Genomic DNA, 22,179 nt, shown 5'->3' with positions numbered 1-22,179 from the left:
CTAACTAAATTTGCTGATGACACTATACTGATTGGCCTTATCTCAAATAATAATGAGGCAGCCTACAGAGAAGTCATCACCCTGACACAGTGGTGTCAAGAAAACAACCTCTCCCTCAATGTTGCAAAAACAAAGTAGCTGGTTGTGGACTAGAGGAGGAATGGAGACAGGCTAACCCCTATTGACATCAATGGATCTGGGGTTGAGAGGGTGAACAGCTTTAAGTTCCTCGGCATAAATATCACTGAGGATCTCGTGGTCTGTACTCACCAGCTGTGTGGTGAAAAAGGCACAACAGTGCCTCTTTCACCTCAGATGAAGTTTGGTATGGGCCCCCAGATCCTAAGAACTTTCTACAGTGCCACAACTGAGAGCATCCTAACTGGCTGCATCACTGCCTGGTATGGGAACTGTACTTCCCTCAATTGCAGGTCTCTGCAGAGAGTGGTGCGGACAGCCTAGCTCATCTGTAGATGTGAATTTTCCCACTATTCAGGATATTTACTGAGGCAGGTGTGTAAAAAGTGCCTGAAGGATCACTGGGGACCCACGTCAGCCCAACCACCAACTGTTCCAACTGCTACCATCTGGGAAACGTTTCCACAGCATAAAAGCCAGGACCAACAGACTCCAGGACAGCTTCTTCCACCAGGCCATCAGACCACTTAATTCATGCTAACGCAACTGTATTTCTATGTTATACTGACCATCCTTTTGTACATAATATTTATTATAAATTACTATACATTGCACATTTAGACGGAGACGTAACATAAAAAATTTTACTCCTCATGTATATGAAGGATGTAATTAATAAGGTCAATTCAATTAGCCCAACTTTAGTGGCTTTGGAATCCATTAAGGATGAACTTTCAGGGTACTTGGAAACACATGACAATAAGCCAAGAAGCTCTTGCCTGACCAATCTGTTATTCTTTGAGGAAGTAGCAAGCAGGATAGACAAAGGAGAATCAGTGGTTGTTACTTACATGGATTTTCAGGCCTTTGACAAAATGCCACACATGAAGCTGCTAAACAAGACAGGATTGTATAGTATTACAGGAAGAGTACTGGCATGGATAGAAGACTGGCTGACTGGCAGAAGACAGAGTGGGAATAAAGGGGGCCTTTTCTGCTTGGCTGCTGGTGACTAGTGGTGCTCCATTCGGTTTGGTGTTGGGTCCACTATTTTTCACATTATACGTTAATGATCTGAATGATAAAAAATCAATGGTTTTCAGATGATGCAAATATATGTGAAGTGAGAACAAGTTGGGATAATGGGCAAAGATGTGGCAGATGGAATACAGCATCAGATAGTGTATGATCATGAACTTTGGTAGAAGGAATAAAGCCATAGACTATTTTCTAAATGGGAGGGAGAAATCAGAAATCAGAGGTGCAAAAAGTGATTTGGAATGCTAGTGCAGGATTCACTGAAGGTTAATTTGCAGGTTGAGTTGGTAGTAAGGAAGACATGTGCAATGTTAGTATTTATTTCCAGAGGACCAGAATATAAAAGCACGGATGTAACATTGAGGCTTTTTAAGGCCTATAAAGTCTCAGACTATATCTGGAGTATTGTGAGCTGTTTAGGGCTCCATAGCTAAAAACAATGTGCTGATGTTGGAGAGAATCCAGAGGAGGTTTACAAGAATGATTCCAGAGATTATTAACATGAAGAGTGTTTGATGTTTTGGGGCTGTAGCTTCGAAGCTGGAGTTTTGAAGAATGAGGGGGAAATCTCACTGAAAACTAACGAATATTAAAAGGCTCTGACAGAGTGGAGAGGAAGTTTCCAATACTGTGAGTGTCTAGGACCTGAGGGCACAATCTCAGAATAGAATGACATCCCTTTAGGAAAATGATGAGGAGGAATTTCTTTAGCCAGAGGGCAATGAATCTGTGAAATTCATTGGCAATATCAGCTATGGAGGTTAAATTATTTGATATTTTTAAAGCAAATGTTGATAGATTTTTGATTAGTAAGGGCATCAAAGAAGGCAGGAGAAAGGGGTTAAGGGAGGGAAAAATTCAATCATGATCAATGGACTTGTTAGGCTGAATAGTCTAATTCTTCTCCTATATCTTATTGTCAAACCTAGCCTTATCCACGTTCATGCCACTCTAATTTATTATTCTTGTTTCTTTCAGATCTTGCTTTCTATTTGATCATTTCAGATTAATTTCATTCTGCACATTTTTGAATTTTTGATGTCCTATTTGCTGGAATTCCCTCTCTACACTATTTTACTTTATTGTGCCACATCCCCAACTCTAGTTCTTCATATCCTTCAATACATTTTCAAAACCCATTTCTTTTCAATTCTTCCCTTTTCTGTTTTGGTTTCTGATTTTGATTTTGTAAAGTACCTTGACAAATCTTTGGTATTATGGGCACTGTATCAATACTGTTGTCAAAAGATAAACCTTTGTTCAATACCTCAACCAAAAGAAAAACCTACCTTAATTATGAGAGCCTCTTGAGTAGCATTTATCACCTCCCTTTGAAACTGGAGCTCTGACTCAAGTTGTAGGATTGTTTCTTGGCTTTTTTCCAGCTCCTGCTTCAATTGTAGCAGCTGTTCATTTGAGTTATGGGTAGCAGAGTTCTCCTCAGTAGATGCTATTAACTGCAGTATGCTTTCTTTCAGCACTTTGACCTGTGACAAAATAAAAATGCACTTTTAAAGATTCATATCTGAGTGTTAGAATCTGTCCCATCTCTCCACAGCAAAGATGCAAATCCATATCAAATAGATTGGAAGGAAGTCTTGTAAAATCATCAACAAATATTTCCAGGCATGTTGAAATATAGCTTTGCTACAACCAGATTTAATGATTTTCATATGATAAAAATTATTTAAACATATGGTCTTGTTTATGAAGTACCAGAAAGGTGGAGATTTGAGAATTACCCACCTCAGTCATAAACATGGAATAGCTAATCTCAACTAGGACAGTGGCAAATGTTCAATAATTAATTCCTCCACGTCCAGGGATAAGAAAAAGAAACAGCACAGACTCAACTAGGCTTTCTATTCCCATTCACTGTCCGGCAATCTTACAGAGTATATCAGGATAAGGCAGGATCTGGCCACACATTGGTATAACCCAAGATCAATAGGCTTCCATTAAACACTTTCATATAAATAATGCCCATTTAATAAGATACTAGCAATCGTAGATCTGTATTCCAGCAAGGAGCTAATATCTTCAGTTAACTTGCCAATGGAAAGACACAATGTCGACATCAAAAATTGACAGTAGGCAGTATGCAGAGAACATACATTGCTATTGATTGATTAAATAAAAATTGACATATTATTCTCCACACTTTTGCAGTCATCATCCTTCCAGTTCAAGATATCCCCTTCAAATATTGTGGATTAGATATACCAGTATTCTCAAAATAGGATTAATTGCACTTTCTCAGGTCTCAGAATCTGCTATTCTTTCAAAGAAACATTATGGTATATTTAATATTAGCCTCATGTTGGAGAGGTGTTTCTCTGTCCGGAGGACTGAGAGCAGTGCTGAGACTTCTATTAGATTAGATTAGATTAGATTATGAGGACACACAGTCCTCTTTTATTGTCATTTAGTAATACATGCATTAAGGAATGATACAATGTTCATCCAGAATGATATCACAAAAACACAAGACAAACCAAGACTAAAAAACTGATAAAAACCACATAATTATAACATATAGTTACAACAGTGCAAAGCAAAACCGTAATTTGATAAAGAACAGACCATGGCACGGTAAAAAAAAAGTCTTAGAGTCTCTCGAAAGTCCCATCATCTCACGCAGACGGTAGAAGGAAGAAAAACTCTCCCTGCCATGAGCTTCCAGCGCCGCAAACTTGACGATGCAGCATCCCGGAAGCACCCAACCTCAGCCGACTCTTGAGTCCGTTCGAAAACTTCAAGCCTCCGACCAGCCCTCTGACACCGAGCACCATCTCTGCAGAGCGCTTCGACCCCGGCCCCGGCAATAGACAAAGCCGAGGATTTGAGGCCTTCCCCTCTGGAGATTCTTGATTGCACAGTAGCAGCGGCAGCGAAGCGGGCATTTCAGAAGTTTCTCCAGACGTTCCTCTGTGCTTCTCACGTCTGTCTCCATCAAATCAGGATTGTGTACGGTACCTACTTACAAATACGATATTATTTCTGAGCGGTCGCATGCGCTGCGTCGTGCCACCATCTTCTCCTCCCCTATTAGCTGTAATATACACAAATTACACACACAAAATGCTGGAGGAACTCAGCAAGCCATGCAGCAAGCATGGAAAAGAGTAAACAGTCGACGTTTCAGGCCAAGACACTTCATCGTGAGCAATGAAGGGCCTCGACCCAAAACATCAACTGTTTACTCTTTTCCATAGATTCTGCCTGGCCTGCTGAGTTCCTCCAGCATTTTGTGTGTGTGTTGCTTAGATTTCCAGCATCCACAGATTTTCTTGTATATATAGTATATAAAGGATATGGACAAATACAGTGCCTGTACTAAGTATTCACCCCCTCCCCCTGGAAGTTTCCATGTTTTACAACATTGAAACATAATGGATTTAATTTCACTTTTTGACACTGATCAACAAAAAAAACTCTCATGTCAAAGTGAAAACAGATCTCTACAAAATTATCTATATTAATTACACATAAAATACACAAAATAATTGACTGCATAAGAATTCACTTCCCTTTAATATGACACACCAGTCAAGGTGTTTCAATTGACTGTAATACAAAAAACATGTGTCTGAAAGGTCCATCTGCTTGAGAATCAGAATCCTGGCAAAAACTACATCATGAAGACAAAAGAAATATGCATTTTTTTTTTCCCCAACAGTGGGCTTCTCTTTGCCAGTCTCCCATAAAGCCGTGACTGGTGAAGCACCTGAGCAACAGTTGCCGTATGCGCAGTCTCTTCCACCTTAGCCACTGAAGCTTGTAACTCCTCCAGAGTTGTCATAGGTCTCTGGTGGCCTCTCTCTCACGTACCCTTCTTGCACGGTCACTCAGTTTATGAGGATGGCCTGCTCTAGGCAGACTTACAGCTGTGCCATGTTCTTTCCTTTTCTTGATGATTGATTTAATTGTATTCCAAGGGATATTCAGTGACTTGGAAATTTTCTTGTATCCATCTCCTGACTTGTGCTTTTCAATAACCTTTTTTGTGGAGTTTCTTGGAGTGTTCTTTTGTCTTCATGGTGTAGTTTGCCAGGACACTGACTCACCAGCAGTTGAAAGTACCAGATACAGGTGTATTTTTACTACAATCAATTGATTGTAGAACAGCACAGAATCAACAAACTCATTCGTAAGGCCAGTGATGTTGTGGGGATGGAACTGGACTCTCTGACGGTGGTGTCTGAAAAGAGGATGCTGTCCAAGTTGCATGCCATCTTGGACAATGTCTCCCATCCACTACGTAATGTACTGGGTGGGCACAGGAGTACATTCAGCCAGAGACTCATTCCACCGAGATGCAACACAGAGCGTCATAGGAAGTCATTCCTGCCTGTGGCCATCAAACTTTACAATTCCTCCCTTGGAGGGTCAGACACCCTGAGCCAATAGGCTGGTCCTGGACTTATTTCCTGGCATAATTTACATATTACTATATTAACTATTTATGGTCTTACTATTTATTATTTATGGTGCAACTGTAACGAAAACCAATTTCCCCTGTGATCAATAAAGTATGACTATGACTACGAAACATCTTGACTGCACACAAGTCTCCAAAAACAGATCTCCATTTAACTAATTATGTGACTTCTAAAACCAATTGGCTGCACCAGTGATGATATGGTGTGTCATATTAAAGGGGGTGAATACTTATGCAATTATTTTGTGTTTTATATTTGTAATTAATTTAGATTACTTTGTAGAGATCTGTTTCCACTTTGTTGAGTCTTCCTCTGTTGATCAGTCCAAAAAAAGCCAAAGTAAATCCACTGTGATTCAATGTTGTAAAACAATAAAACATGAAAAATTTCAAGGAAGGTAAATACCATATTTAAGCACAGTACATCTATTATCATCCAGGTGAGAAATATAACATAAAGGGATATGAACATGGAACATTTGTAGTGCAACACTTAATACCTACTGCTTAAAAAAACTGGGTCAGGAAGGACCCATTTGACTTCTTTGAGAAACAGGAGATTACACTCGTACAATGATTATCACCCTTAGTAAAGTGCAGGTGAAGTATCATTTAGCGTGATACAGACTGTGAATACCTATCTACTATTAACGTGTTATCCAGCAACGAAGGAGATCAGAAGCCAACCAAAAAAAGTATACTGTTAGTGTAACTCCAATACACTGGGTTAACAATGCCCATATAATCTCTCAGCACCATAACTTGTATCCGATTGTGTCACCTTGAAAACACTGTACGGAGAATAGATATGTTCCAGAGGGAAGACATGAAGGACAGGTTCACAGAAAATCCTTTGCTTGCAAATGGAGACAAACAATTGGCAACAAATATCATGGCCATAGTATAGTCCAAGAAAGAAAAATATGATAACGTTATACCTTCATCATATCAAGTTTATACATACTATAGTCATATCAAATTGTTGCAAAAGCCAACACATATCTATTGCTTTGTTGTATTTTCAACATTAAAGGTTTACCAGCATTTTCAAACAGTTTCCATTATTCTTCATTGAATAAATTGAACCCAACCTCTTCTTCGTGAGCATTCATTAAGTGTTCCACAAATTCTTTTAATTTCTTTATCTCTGCCTGCATCTTGAATTCTAATTGAGTTTCTCGAGCTTGAGCAGCAGATAAGTCTTCTGCAAGGTGAGCAGCATGCGCTTCCTGGAGGTAACAAATATAATTAGAAGAGAATTTGCGATTATTAGATTATGAAAATTATTACATTACACTCAGTGGCCACTTTATTTGGTGCCTCTATATACCTCGTTAAAGCAAATATCTATTTAGTCAATCATGTGGGAGCAACTCAATGCATAAGAGTATGCAGACACGATCAAGATGTCAGTTCAAAGAGCAGAGTGGGGAAGAAGTGTGATCTAAGTGACTTTGACTATGGAATGATTGTTGGTACCAGACAGGGTGGTTTGAGTATCTCAAACTGCTGATCTCCTGGGATTTTCACATACAACAGTCTCTAGAGTTTATACAGAATGGTTCAAGAGACAAAAACATCCAGTGGGCAGCATTTCTGTAAGTAAATACACTTTGTTAATGAGAGAGATCAGAGGAAGATCGCCAGACTGGTTCAAACTGACAAGAAGGCAACAGTAACTCAAATAACCACGCATTACAACAGAGGCGTTCAGAATATCATCTCTTAACACACATATTGAACCTTGAATTAGATGGGCTACAGCAGTAGAAGGCAATGAACATACACTCAATGGCCACTTTATTAGGTACAGGAAGTACCTAATAAAGTGGCCACTGAGTGTCTAACACTGGACAACTTTTTTTTTTAAAAAAAGTTGCTTCCTCAGAGATTTTCTTGTTTATGATGGACTGCTTGAAGCTGAACACAAATATAATTTCATAATTTTAGACTACTTGTATCACATAGGAATTTGGAGAAACAAGAAATTAACTTTTATTAAATATTTAATTCCATAATAGTGCGTCACCTGACGCTTCCCATAGTTCAACTAAGCTAAAATTGTTATTTTTGATGATTTTCAATTCTACTCAGTGTCTGGGGCTTCTCGCTTAAGTGTCCAACAATAATCAGCCAGTATTGATGGATTCCAGTTGCGCTGATACTGTTTCTCCTTGGCTGCAATATCATGGTGAAACCTCTCATCACGATCATCACTGACAGCGCTAAGGTTTGCAGGCAAAACGTCTAAATGGGAATACAGAAAATGAATCTATAGTGACATGTTGCACTTCATTCTTTTGTATGCTTTGAAGCATGTTGGTAATCAGATGCACCCAAAAATATTCAGGAAGCAAAATCTTTGTTGTCCAGTGTAATCAAACCTCTCTAATGTGAAAGAAGTACAGTACATAAAGACTAGCATGTACCAATATGATTGATAAGAATTTAATTTTTTTATTTGATATGCCAAATCTAATTACCTATTACCAGCAATGGATTTTAAATTACAATGAGCATTTCAATCCCTCAAGGGGAAAGTATTGGTATTCAAGTTTACAATCATCATGAATTTCACTAAAAAGCCAAACGAAAATCCACCGGTTCTTGAGATTAGATAATGGAAATATATAGCTCATGTCTATACAAAAAAAAAATCAACTTTTTAGCAATTTTTAACATTTTTGTGACAAGCTCAGTAGAAATTCTGTGATCTACCAGCAAGAATAGGTCACTCAGGGTCTCAAGCCTAATCTACCATTTAATACATCATAGTTAACCTGTGTGTAATCTCATCTCTATATTCCTATCTGTGATAACCTTTAACCCCCTTGGTTAAAAAGAATCGATTTATTGCTTCTTTAAAATTCTCATAAGGACGCTGCTGTCATAACCTTTTAAGGAAGGCTTATAAACTTTTAAAAGAGAAAAAAAATAGTTTCATAGTTGATGCCTTATTTTAAGCTAGCAACTTCTGGTTCTAAATTGTCCTTTAAAAGGAAGCATGTCCTCCCTATTCATCCTTCCAAGAGCAAATCTTAATATGTTTCAATCGTCCTCTAAATTCCAGTGGATACAATCATAGCATATGTTGTTTTACACTGAATGGAGTAGCAATGCAATTTTGTTGTCCTGAGCAATGACAACAAAGTTCTAATTAACATCTCCAATCTTTCCTTATGAGACAACACCTCAATTGTAGATATTAATCTACTACATCATCTCTGCGCCGATTCCAACCCAATAAATAAAACCAATAACATACATTATGTGATCTCACCAATTCCTAGCACAACTTCCAGACTTATGTATTTGCTGCCATGATAAATAAATGAAAATGTTCTATCATCTTTCTTAATTACCTGCTCTATCTATTGTGTATCCATCATCCTTTTTCAGATCATGGAAACAGCAATGAAGAAGAATCCCATTTGAGTGTGACAGTATTCCTGAGTCTCTACATGGGACTTGCATGACTGACAGTAGTGAAAACTGAGCTACTGACACGATGAAGGAAGCCCTGAACACTGCCAGAGATAGAGGACCTTCATTGCTACCTGAAATCCTTTCACAGCTCAGAGTTCTGCAATATCATACTACTTAGATGATGCTTTTGTTTTATATTTTTCTTGCCAAAGTGGGCAGTTTTATATCTTCGCACATCATACTCCATTTGCAAGATTTTCGTTCATTCACTTATCATGTAAGTAAAGACAACTCAAAATTCCTACCTATGTTTTATTTATACATATATAGATGCAATTTTGCTTTTGGATTTTGGCATTTAATAAACTCTTACATAGGCACATGGATGATAGAAAAATTGTAGACTCTGTAGGAGGGAAGGGATAGATTCATCTACTTCCCATAACATCACTGATGTTTAGGGCAGCTTGTTAGCACTGAGCTGAACCCCCAAACCTGGAGAACTGGTGGACCACTTTTAGTCTGGCTTCTATCCTTTGATGTGTCTGGCATGGGTGACCCTACCAAGAGCCAAAGCATAAAGCCCTCACTCCAGCCAACATAGCTCTCTCTGGGTCATTGAGACACACAAGCCTCCAAACCCTACAACAAGGTTGTGACCTCTTGGAGGAGATTCATCCAAGGTTAAAAGGACGGCATAATATCGTGGGACAAAGGGCCTGTACTGTGCTGTAATGTGCTGTTTCTAAAGTTTTTTTTTCCTAGTATCACAACAGGGATTTTCATGCTAAGGCATAAGCACAGTTTAGATAAAGCCTTTTATATTGTCCCTATAGCCTAAATTCCTAAATTGGTCTGCAAAACAATCTTTAGCAAAAAACTGTTTTATCTAGCTATTAAAACACAAGGTTATCTTTTGTTTCATTGCCTCAAATTGACTACTTTTCATAGTTACCTTTTCATGAGATAGTTGAATAGTCTGATCCAACTCAAGAGTTAAACGGTCTGCTTCCTTTAGTACCTGTGCCAGCTGTTGTCGAGCCTCCTTCAATTCCAAATGACAGTGTTGCATTTGCTCACGAGCTAAGCGTACTTTTTGACTTTCACCCAATACTTCCTGCTGTTGCTTTAAGATGCACTGCTCCTTACTTGTCAGAATCTGAGAGTAAAATAAGACAAGTAGTAGAAAGACTCAAAATTTTAAGGTGTAGCTAGGACAATGCTTATATATTTTTACAGTGTGTACTCCATATATGTGAAGATTTTCTGTATTTAGTGTTTGGTGCTCTAACTTAATTAGCACAAGTCAACAGAAAACATGGAAATCCCATTTTTTTGGTACTGGAATACTATAATATAGTTATGGTTCATTATGCAACTAAATCAGATTATTTTGTTCTTCCTGCTGAACTAAAGAAGATATCAAATCATCTCCTTGATTATTCTAATATTCTCTTGGTCTCTCAGCCCTATAATCCCATACATTCCATTACCCACGTATTTGTAAATAAGTGCCTTCCTTGGTCTATTATTCTGTGAATCCACTGGGGAAGTCAGAGGCCTGCACCCTGCGAGCCCACGAATCTAATGGAGGCTGGCGGGTAGGAGATATCCTGTCCTGGGGTTGGAGGATTCGTGTGTGAGAGAGTGGGTGGGCGGGTGGGTGGGTAGAAGGAAAGGGGCTTGTTTTACTGTTGTTATTTTATTGCTTTTGTTCTGCTGAACATCGTGGGTATGCTATGTTCATGCCAGAATGTGTGGCAACACTTGTGGGTTGCCCCAGCACATCCTTAGGTTATGGTGGTTGTTAACACAAATAACACATTTCTCTGTATGCTTCAATATTAATGTGATAAATAAATGATTCTGAATCGTTGCCCAATTTTACTAACCACTACTGACTTCCAATTCTCTAATGCCTATTACTACAGTGATTTAGGGTGATTCATTGCCACGAATGCTTGTGGAGGCCAAGTCATTAAGTATATTTAAAGCAGAGGTTGATCGGTTCTTGATTGGTGAGTATGTTAAAATTTAAGGGAGAAGACAGGAGAATAGGGTTGAGAGAGGTAATAAATCAGCTATGATGGAATGGCAGAGCAGACTCGATGGGCCAAAGTGCCTAATTATGTTCCTATGTCTTATGGTTTCAATTCTCAATTCAATTTGTTCCTTCTAATCCACCATCTTTCTTCCCTACCCACAAACTCTTAATTCTCCTGCTATTAGCATCTTATGAAGCTTACTATCCTTTCCTTCAGGCCATCAGTGGTAAATGTGTTTTCTGCCATTTTAGCTCATCTCTTTGATACTTTATTTCTAAATCTTTTAAATCCTCAGTCATCTTCAACCCCTTTAAAGCCAATAGTTTAACCAAATATATTTTTGTCACCTTTCACAATTTCTGATATTTCCAGTCATTTTCAAAAAAATATCTTGGTATTAAAGATTAAAGATCCTATTACCTGTACAGGTTTCTATTGCTTAAGGATTACTTGGATACTTCTACCTGCTTGTATTCCTCAATCTGTAAATGTTTTACTTCAACTTCACTTTTCAGCTGCTTAATTTGCTGTTCCTTCTGGAGTAGTTCAAAGTCTTTCTCACACAGCTGTTTTTGTGTTGACTGTAGCTTTTCGTCCAAAGTTCCCACCTGTCCATAGAAAATTACATTAAACTTTGTCTCAGATTTGGGAAGCAATTTGGATTAATAAACAGTTGGTGACGGAATGGGGTAGAGGGAGAGATAGAGAAGGTAATATTCAGAAAAAGAGAATAGACATATTTACTGTCCAGCAGTATACCATAAAACAGCAAATGTGATATTAGCACATCTTCAACCAATAGATAAATAAGGGAGGGAATAACAAATAACATTATAGCTACTCTAGATAAGCTCAGAGATATCTGCACTCATCTTATTTTGCTCTGCTGATTATCTCTGAAGAGAATAATTTCAATTGCGCTGATTTAATCAATTGTCCGATCTACCTCAAGCCCCACCTCTAATGTTCATTTTAGCTCTGATTTCAGTAAGATGCAGTCACTGCTGACATGGAAATATGTAGTAATCCTTTCCAAACTATCTTGTCTTCACTTAAAATATCCTCAGCCGCTCAGATCTTGTAATGTCTTACCAAGACTCTTGGGCTCACTCTTGGGGTACACTGAATATGATAACTAAAGAAAATATTCTCCAGAATTCAATTAAAAAACAACAGACAGACTGTTATATTAATGAACTATTAACTTACGTTAACAAATGTGGTACATTAAGAAACACTGGATTCCTTTTTCTTTTTACGCAAATATCATTTACATTCTAAATACCGAAACATGATTATCAGCTATCATGAAAGTAACTGGTAAGGAATCAAATATCCCTTGTTCTCTAGAACTCTGGGCAGTGGTCTAGTTTCTCTGAATCCAGAAGACTGTTCACTAGTGAAGACTGCCTTGGTAACAAGCACTAAAGGCCAGAGAAACAGCAAGGCCTCAAACAGTAAGACTACTTGACATAAGTAGGTCAGAATCAACCCTGTCTTTGAAGTTTCATGTCAAATAATGCTCATGTCTCAATATTTATTTGGAATATAGTTGTTCATTGTGCAAAAACAGCAATGCTCCCACCAGGCTTAGCTACTGTATCTGTCAAAATAGTCATGGATTTAAATACTGACGTTCACAATACAGAGGCATTCAAGAATATTAAAAGTGAAATATGTCTCCATATTTTTTCTTAAAAAACTAAGATCACTTATTTTAAAATACTTAAACACACCTCAATGATGTAATACTAGGAACCAAACAGAAATCTTACTTTTAAATAAGTAACTTTTCTCCCCACCAGCCTTATAATATACATGAAGAGGTCACAGGTGCTGCACCAGGTCTAACCTAGCACAGGATCTAAAAACAGCTTCATTGTAAATGCTGGGGATTTCAGTCAGCCTTTAGCCTCCTATTAAACTTGATGCAACTTGACCAGTAAGTTGTTAACTTCTGCAAGAGTACAGAAATCTTGAAACTCAACAGCACTTAAGTTGAGAAATCTAATTTCATGTTGACCTGCCAGCAATATCCATACAAGTAAGATTGCTAGAAACAATCATCTTCCCATCATTGTTCAAAGATGCCTTACTTTATGGTAAGCTTTGACTTTTTATTTCCACGGTGATGAAGCTAAAGTGGAATACGGTGGATTCCAGTTAATTGGGCCATTGGCTAATTGTGACAGCTGCTCACTTGGGGTAACCCTTAAAGAACAAAAATTGACGAAGAAACAGCTGGGGTTCCCTTCATTCCTTTAGGACACTATGCCACTTCATTGGGACAGGAGACTGTTGCCAAAAAGTTTCTAACTAGCGTCAGTCGTGTGAACTATGTGACCGTTAAAGACACTGCACCGTGCTTACAGCGAACAGTTTTTAAATTAGTGTCAGTTGTGTGCTTTGTGTTCAGAAAGCAGTGAATTTTGTTACTGATATTTGGTGAAAAATAAGCAGAAAGAGAACTTAGAATCGTTTTGCTCACTGTGGTTTCAAGTATTCAGACTTCGAGATGCCAGAAATGGCTAGGAGTGAAAATGAAATGAATTCACTACTTCAACAACTTCAATGAAATTTGAAGGTATCTACAATAATCTTGAATGTTGCAATAAAAATAAGGATATGGACAATGCAATCTTCAAAGGCATTATATGAAGACAGTCCATTATCTGTACTAGGTGTCTGCTAATTTTGTTAATTTACAATCAATAAAAAGAATATGGCAGCATGTTGGTTGTCTGTAAAATCGATGACGTCAGTGAAACCTGTGCAGTTGAGATTTTAAAGTGGAAGAGCCATTGCATTGAACAGTTCCACTCTCTCAACCTCAGAAGTTCAGGTCCAGTGGTCCCAGTGGTCCTCACAAACTTGAGTCTTCCTTGTTGCAATGGATCACCATGACAACTTCTGTGCCTTATCATGCCCTTCACTCTCTACAAAGCGTTGCAGAACCACCTTCTAGCCATTGGATCTCACTGTTGATCTCAGGCGCCCAGTTCACTGGAGCTGACTTTGTATTTTAGAACAGGCATATCCCTATTTCACCAGGGTATGAGGCCCATCGGGTAATATCACCTCGTTTAGTCCGCCTGTCAAAGCAATGCACCAGGATCTGGCCACTGTTGCATGCAAACAGCTACTTAGAGCCACAGGGTAAGAGCTGAGTGGCAGGTGGGGACCAAATATGAGTGAGCTACCTCAGAACTGATATGACAAGTCCTTTCACCAGAGGTGCTACCTCTCCCCTGGATATTATGTACAGTGGATGTACAGTGTCGATAACTATTAGGATCAGTTATCAGAATAGTACAGTTGTAGCATTGGTAGTGTTCTAATTTGAAAGTTTTTGACAACTCTTTAAGGGACACGACATCCATTCAGGCGACCTGTACCAAGTTGGATGGCTGGCTGAAATCTGTGGACAAATCTGGCCTACCTGGGAAGTTTAAAGCCTGGGTGTATCAGCATGGCATTCTTCCCACAATCCTGTGGCCCCTCCTCATCTATGCAGTTCCAATCTCGACAGTCGAAACCTTAGAGAGGAGAGTTAGCAACCACCTCAGGAGATGGCTGGGGCTGCCAAAGAGCCTGAGCAGCATCACACTCAGTGGACACCACAACAAACTGCAACTGCCCTTCAAATCCTTGGAGGAAGAATTCAAGGTAACAAGAGCCAGAGAAGTGCTACAGTATAGGGACTCAAGTGACCCGAAGGTGGCTAGAGCAGTGATCCAAGTGAGGACTGGCAGGAAGTGGAGGGCAGAGGAAGCTGTTCAGAAGGTAGAGGCGAGGCTGCGTCACAGGAGGCTGGTGGGAGTGGTCACACGAGGCCGAGCTGGGCTAGGATCCTTTCCAACTCCCCATATGGACACCAGAGGGAAGGAAAGGCGTCGTCTAGTTCAGGAGGAGGTGAGGGCAGTAGTGGAGGAGATGAGAGCCTGCAAGGCGGTGGGAATGAAGCAACAGGGAGCTTGGACAAGATGGGAGAATGCAGCTGAGAGGAAAGTGACCTGGGCTGATCTTTGGAAAGCCAAACCATACCGCATCCAATTTCTCATCCAGGCTGTGTACGATGTGCTTCCAAGCCCTTCAAACCTGCACACATGGGGCAAGGCAGAGTCATCTGTGTGCCCACTGTGCTCCAAGCGAGGAACCCTGGAGCACATCCTCACTGGCTGCGCAAGGGCACGTAGTGAGGGACGGTACAGGTGGAGGCATGATCAGGTCCTGAAGACCATTGCAGAAGCCATTATCACAGGAGTTGAGTGGGCAAAGCGGTCCCAACCCTCCAAGCAGACCATTGCCTTTGTCAGAGCTGGGGAGCAGCCAATACCCGCCAAAAGAACATCTGCAGGCATCCTGACCTCTGCAAGGGACTGGCAGCTGTCAGTGGACCTCGAAGGACAGCTGATGTTCCCCAACCATATCGCAGCCACCACCCTGCGACCAGACATTGTCCTAGTGTCTGAGTCTACTAAGCAAGTGGTGCTGCTGGAGCTGACAGTCCCATGGGAAGATAGCTTGGAAGAGGCCTTTGAAAGGAAGCTCTCCAAGTACGCAGGACTGGTCAGCAACTGTCAGCAGGCTGGATGGAGAGCGAGGTGTCTCCCAGTGGAGGTTGGTTGTAGGGGATTCGCAGCCCGTTCCTTAGTTAGAGCCTCCAGCAATTTGGGCATCAAGGGAGAGAGGAAGAGGAGAGCCATCCGCAGTACCACCAATGCGGCAGAGGGGGCCTCAAGATGGCTGTGGCTCAAAAGAGGAGAGCCATGGAGTCATAAGTAGCTAGCCATCTGGACACAAGCTGGGGCCTGATCAGCCCCGGCTGGGTCACCTGGAGGAGGTTGTACGATGTTGAAAGACCCGAAACACCCGATGATTCCAGGAACATCACTGAAGATGTGTCCAGAAGCATCAATAGATGTATGTACACAGCAGTTCTGTATTTCATTTGAATACTTAGTTTGTTACTCAGTTAAATGGTAGTTTAGATTTTTTTAAAAATACCTTCTTAACTATTTCTGTGAAACTTTGGCTACGTGGGCAACCGCTTAATTGGGCCAAAATGTACTGGTCCTGATGTATCCCAATTAACCAGATCCACTGAATCTAACGTACTATTTAACTGGGTCAGTCAGATTATTTGGCTTAACTCTGAAGACAACATTCAGATTTTTTATGTTCAAGAAGGAGGCATATCAAACCTGTTTATTCCGTTCCTTAATGCCCAATTCTGCTTTCTCCAAAGAAGCCTGTAAATGAATAATCTTCTGTTCCATCTCAGTTTTGTGTTCCTGAACATCCATATCCAATTTTGTAAGCTGTGGAGTAAGTAAACTGTGCGATAAACCAATATTAAACTTCACAATTTTATTTTTTATCTTAATCTAAAAAGTTTTCTACAGCAAAATGAGATTACAAATCAGAACCGAAACTTCAAAAATGCAAGCATATCGAATATGGATCAATTACTTACACATTGTATAATCCTTGCCTAAATGGAATAACACAGTGAAGATAGTGATATGTTTTCTTTTTAAGAGCTGATAACCTGTTTATTATTCCGGGGTCGGTATACCCTTTTGTCACTCTCTGAAATCCTGCCAACAATTGTATCATCAGCCAATTTATAGATGCTGTTTGAACTATGCCTAGCCACAGTCATGAATGTAGAGAGAGTAGAGCAGAGGGCTAAGCACACAGCCCTGTGGAGCGACAATGTTAATTGTCAGCAAGGTGGAGATGTTACTCCAATCCACATAGATTGCGGTCTTTTGGTTAGTAAGTTGAGGATCCAGTTGCAGAGGGAGATACTGAGGCCTAGCTTCAAAGGCTTTTTGATCAGGACTGCAGGAATAACAGGGTTAAATGCTGAACTAGTCAATAAACAGCATTCTGACATAGGTATTTGCATTCTCCAGCTGATCCAAGGCTGTGTGGGGAGCTATTGAGATTGCATCTGCTATAAATCTATTGTGGCAATATCAGTTTTGTTTTCTGCATTTGTAAAGAATTCAAAAATTTTGTTACCTTTGCTACTATTTCATTTCCATTTAGCCCTCATGGTCCATATGTAATTCCTCCCTTTTCTAAACATCTCTACCTCTAATTTCCATCTTAAGGCCACTGAAGACCTCAAGGTGCCCCAGACGCTTCCCTGGAGCGACCACCGTAAAGCCCCGTTGGTGGCCACCCACAGCTGCCGGAAGTGAGGCCTCTGCCGCCGACCTCGGAAATTGAGCCCGAGGCTCGACTGGAGCGGAGGCCTCTTCAACCGTAACTCGGCTTAAGGACTTGTTTCAGCCAGGAGCCCGGCCATCCGGGATTAAGTGTCGGCTTCGGGGCCCGACCCAATCGACAGCCCGGGCCCCCGGCAGCTGGAAGTGGCAGCGGAGCCTCCCCTGTTACTTGGCCCGACCCAGAGCGCATGACGACGCGACCCGCTGATCGATTCCCGCGGGACGCGTCCATCAACCTCAAAGAGCTGAGAACAACACGCTGCATCGATGGAAACCTGGAAAGATGCACTACTTACCGAGGAAGCCTGGGAAAAGAGCTAGGCTGCTGGTCAGATTGAAGCTGAGAGGCTTCAGGGTCCCTTTGCCCACCATCCTACTAGCTAATGTGCAAGCCATAGAGAACAAGGTGGATGATCTTAAAGGGAGACTCACCTACTGCAGGGTGATGCAGAACTGCTGTGTATTCTGTTTAACCGAGAGCTGGCTCTCCCCTGCCACCCCCGACTGTGCCATCCGACCGGAGGGATTTTCAATCCATCGGATGGACCGCACGGCATCTTCAGGCAAGATGAGGGGAGGTGGTGTCTGCCTACTGATCAACACTGGGTGGTGCTCGGACACAGTGGCACTGACAAGCTCCTGTAGCCCAGACCTGGAACACCTGTTGGTGAAGTGTCGTCCCTACTATCTGCCACGGGAATTCACATCGGTCATACTGACAGCGGTCTACATTCCCCACCAGGCAGATGTGGAGTGTGCTCTGAACATACTGTATGTCAACATCAGTGAACTTGAGACCAGGTATCTGGAGGCTTTGCTCATTACAGCCGGGGACTTTAACCAGGCCAACCTCAGAAAGGCGCTGCGAAAGTTATACCAACATGTCTCCTGCCCCATTAGAGGCCCGAATATACTTGACCACTGCTACACAGCAGTCAAGGATGCCTACTGTTCTGTCCCACGGCCTCACTTCGGAAAATCGGACCATCAGGCTGTACTCCTCCTCCCAGCTTAGAAACAGAAACAAAGTGGGAGGTCATGGTGTCAAAAGTAGTGTCGCATTGGATGGAGGAAACAGATGAGGTCCTCCTTGACTGCTTTGAAATCGGTGGACTGGTTAGTATTCAAGGACTCGGCAGCAAACCTCGATGAGTATGCCTCAGCTGTCATGGACTTTATTTGGAAATGCACGGAGGACTGTGTGTCTCGCAAGACGATCCGGGTATTCACTAACTGGAAACCTTGGATGAACTATGAGGTCAAGTCCCTTTTAAAGGCTAGAGCTGCGGCGTTTAGGTCCAGGGATACCAGTCGCTACACGGAATCCAGGCGTGAACTCCGGAAAGCCATTAAGGGCGCCAAGAGGCAATATCGAGCCAAGTTGGAAGCCCAGGCTAACCAGCGGGATGCCAGTAGAGAATGGCAGGGTCTAAATGAGATCACTGGGCACAAAGAAAAGGCTGGGAATATCAACAACTGTGGCGCTTCTCTTCCTGACGAACTTAACGTATTCTACGCAAGACTCGAACAGAAGAGGAGCATCCCGTTCCCTCCGGATGAACCAGACCTGGTGGCATCGAGATTCATCATCACCGATGAGGACGTTAGAAGGGCCTTCCTGAAGATAAATCCTAGGAAGGCGACGGGCCCAGTTGGCATCCCAGGATGGGTTCTCCAGGCCTGTGCAAACGAGCTAACTGGAGTGTTTGCTGACATCTTCAACTGCTCCTTGCTTCAGTCTAAGGTCCCCTCGTGTTTTAAGAAGGCAACGATAATCCCAGTGCCGAAGAGCAAGGTGGCATGCCTGAATGACTATCGACCTGTGGCTCTGACATCAATTGCTATGAAGTGCATCGAGAGATTGGTTATGGCACACATCAACCACAGCCTACCGGTCAACCTCGACGCTTTGCAATTTGCCTACCGGAGCAACAGGTCAACGGCAGATGCCATCTCTCTGGCCCTACATTCCTCCTTAGAACACCTGGAGAATAAAGACGCATACGTAAGGCTCCTTTTCATTGACTACAGCTCTGCCTTTAATACCATCATTCCAAATAAACTGATTCCTAAGCTCCAGAACCTGGGCCTTAGCACTCAGATCTGCAGCTGGATCTTCAACTTCCTCACAGACAGGGCTCAGGATGTAAAAATAGGGGACAAGCTGTCCTCTACAATCACTCTGAGCACCGGTGCCCCACAAGGCTGTGTACTTAGACCCCTGCTGTACTCACTGTACACCCATGATTGTGTAGCCAAGTTTCCATCAAACTCAATATATACGTTTGCTGATGACACAATTGTAGGCCGTGGGGGCTTATATGGGAGGCAGGGTTTGAGTGTCGGCACAACATTGTGGGCCGAAGGGCCTATACTGTGCTGTACTATTCTATGTTCTATGTAATGATGAGTTTGAGTACAGAGAAGAAATTAAGAACCTGGTGGCATGGTGCAAAGACAATAACCTATCCCTCAACATCAGCAAGACGAAGGAATTGGTTGTTGACTTTCAGAAGGAGTAGCAGACCACACGACCCAATTTACATCGGTGGTGTGCAAGTGGAACAGGTCAAAAGCTTTAAGTTCCTCGGGGCCAATATCACAAAGGACCTGACTTGGTCCATCAAAGCAGAGTTCACTGCCAAGAAGGCCCACCAGCACCTTTACTTCCTTAGAAAACTAAAGAAATCTGGCCTGTCCCCTAAAACCCTCATTAATTTTTATAGATGCACCATAGAAAGCATTCTTCTAGGGTGCATCACAACCTGGTATGGAAGTTGTCCTGTCCAAGACTGAAAGAAGCTGCAGAAGATCGTGAACACGGCACAGCACATCACACAAACCAATCTTCCGTCCGTGGACTCACTTTACACTGCACGCTGTCGGAGCAGTGCTGCAAGGATAATCAAGGACACGATCCACCCAGCCAACACACTTTTCGTCCCTCTTCCCTCCAGGAGAAGGCTCAGGAGCTTGAAGACTCGTATGGCCAGATTTGGGAACAGCTTCTTTCCAATTGTGATAAGACTGCTGAACGGATTCTGACCCGGATCTGGGCCGTAACCTCCAACTATCCGGACCTGCCTCTCAGTTTTTTTGCACTACCTTACTTCTCATTTTTCTATTTTCTATTTATGATTTATAATTTAAAATTTTAATATTTACTAATTTTTAACTATTTTTAATATTTAATATTTGTAATCCAGGGAGTGGGACGCGCAGAATCAAATATCGCTGTGATGATTGTACATTCTGGTACCAATTGTTTGGTGACAATAAAGTATAAAGTATAAGAAAGTACAGGTTTACAAGACCTGCCCTTTTAGCTCTCCCACCATTCAGGGATCCTATCAGTCCTTCTGGGTGATGCAGCAATTCAAAGTTCAAAGCAAATTTATTATCAAAGTACATATATGTCACAATATACAATCCTGAGATTCATTTTCTCATGGGCATATTCAGTAAATTCAGGAACCATAATAGAATCAATGAAAGACAGCACCCAAAAGGGCGGACAAACAATCGATGTGTAAAATATAACTAACTGTGCAAATACAAAAGAAAAAAGAAATAGTAATAATATATAAACAATAAATATTGAGAACATGAGACGAATAGTCTTTGAAAGTGAGCTCATAGGTGGTGGGAACAGTTCAGTGATGGGGCAAGTAAACTTCAGTGAAGTTGTCCCCACTAGTTCAAGAGCCTGCTGGTTGAGGGATACTTCTTCCAATTTAGAGCAATGCATTCAGTGTCACGATATTGTATATCATGATATATGTAAGCCTTACACTGAAATAACGCAGAAGGCTGAAAACAGCACCTTCTTGTTTGTCTGCGTATATTGAAGAAGTTGGTGCTTAATATTCAATTTAACAATTCTAGTTAACTAGTTTTGTTTTCCCTACAGAGATAGCTGTAATTTTGTGTTTTAATTTGCTTCATTTATCTTTGCTCTCCAAAATAATTACCTTGATAATTTTTGTGTATTGTACTATAGACATTCACTCTGTTCTCTGCACAGCGCACACCCCAGAATCCCCTACCACTTCTCTGCAACTCAAAACACACTTGCTTTCTTACTTTTCCAGTTCTGATAGCAAGTCCTTGACCAAATAATATAAACCTTGTTAAATATTAATCCTTAGTCCTTCAATGCAAACATAATTGGCTCAATTTAAATCAGATAACTACAAAAAATGTAGACTCTCTCATTTTTCAAATTAGTCATCCTAGTTCTCAAATAGCAACACCTCAATACCTTCATAATGCCACAATGATCTCAACATATCAATTTGAATTTTCCCATTCATTTCTAAGTACTGCTCTACAAAAATAATCAACCAACTACTGAAATACTCCTCACAATAATTAAAGAAACTATTTTATATACAGTTTAAATGATTGATCACTTGACTCATAGCAACAAAAAATTAGGCAAAAAATGATGAATACAGTGAATAATACATACCAATAATTGAAACTAAAATAACTTTAGGAAATTACCCAGTATCATCCACTGCATAAAATTTAATTTGTCTCATGAATTACCTGAGCTGCTCTTTGTTGAAGCTCCCATTGCCTGTCTTTAAGTGCTTGGTCCATATCAATGATGTTTGCATCTTTCTCTTGCAATTCACTTTTGCATTGTCTATGAAACAAAATTTTAAAAATCAGCAAAAATAGTCTCACAGAGCTCAAGAGGGACCCAAAATAACTAAGGCAGTCTTCCTTACAATATCTCAAAAACACCTCTCAATAAAAGATTGGCTTTATTTGTCACATGAACATTTAAACAGCAGAATGTATTGCTTGCATCGGGGATTGTTACGAAGCCACAGGTTTTGTTTAC

General features: G+C 40.9%; 1 protein-coding gene across 8 annotated transcripts in view; it reads right to left on the bottom strand.

Annotated features, from left to right (window-relative positions):
* ccdc18 (coiled-coil domain containing 18) overlaps positions 1-22,179 on the bottom strand; it is a 132,935-nt gene that overhangs the window by 10,136 nt on the left and 100,620 nt on the right. For 5 of the 8 annotated variants that reach the window (XM_072273455.1, XM_072273454.1, XM_072273453.1 and 2 more), the window contains 6 exons: positions 21,879-21,978; positions 16,293-16,409; positions 11,553-11,696; positions 9,999-10,202; positions 6,709-6,846; positions 2,466-2,663 (listed from right to left, as the gene is read on the bottom strand). In XM_072273455.1, coding sequence (XP_072129556.1) covers positions 2,466-2,663; positions 6,709-6,846; positions 9,999-10,202; positions 11,553-11,696; positions 16,293-16,409; positions 21,879-21,978 — 901 coding nt within the window. Of the gene's footprint in view, positions 1-2,465; positions 2,664-6,656; positions 6,847-6,881; positions 7,865-9,998; positions 10,203-11,552; positions 11,697-16,292; positions 16,410-21,878; positions 21,979-22,179 lie in introns of those variants that run through there. The other 3 variants (XM_072273461.1, XM_072273456.1, XM_072273460.1) reach the window with 3 other exon arrangements.

The sequence above is a fragment of the Mobula birostris genome, chromosome 12 (assembly GCF_030028105.1).
Source record: "Mobula birostris isolate sMobBir1 chromosome 12, sMobBir1.hap1, whole genome shotgun sequence".
Taxonomy (NCBI): Eukaryota; Metazoa; Chordata; class Chondrichthyes; order Myliobatiformes; family Myliobatidae; genus Mobula; species Mobula birostris.
Note: the sequence above shows the minus strand (reverse complement) of the source record. Positions and strands in the feature narration are given on the sequence as shown.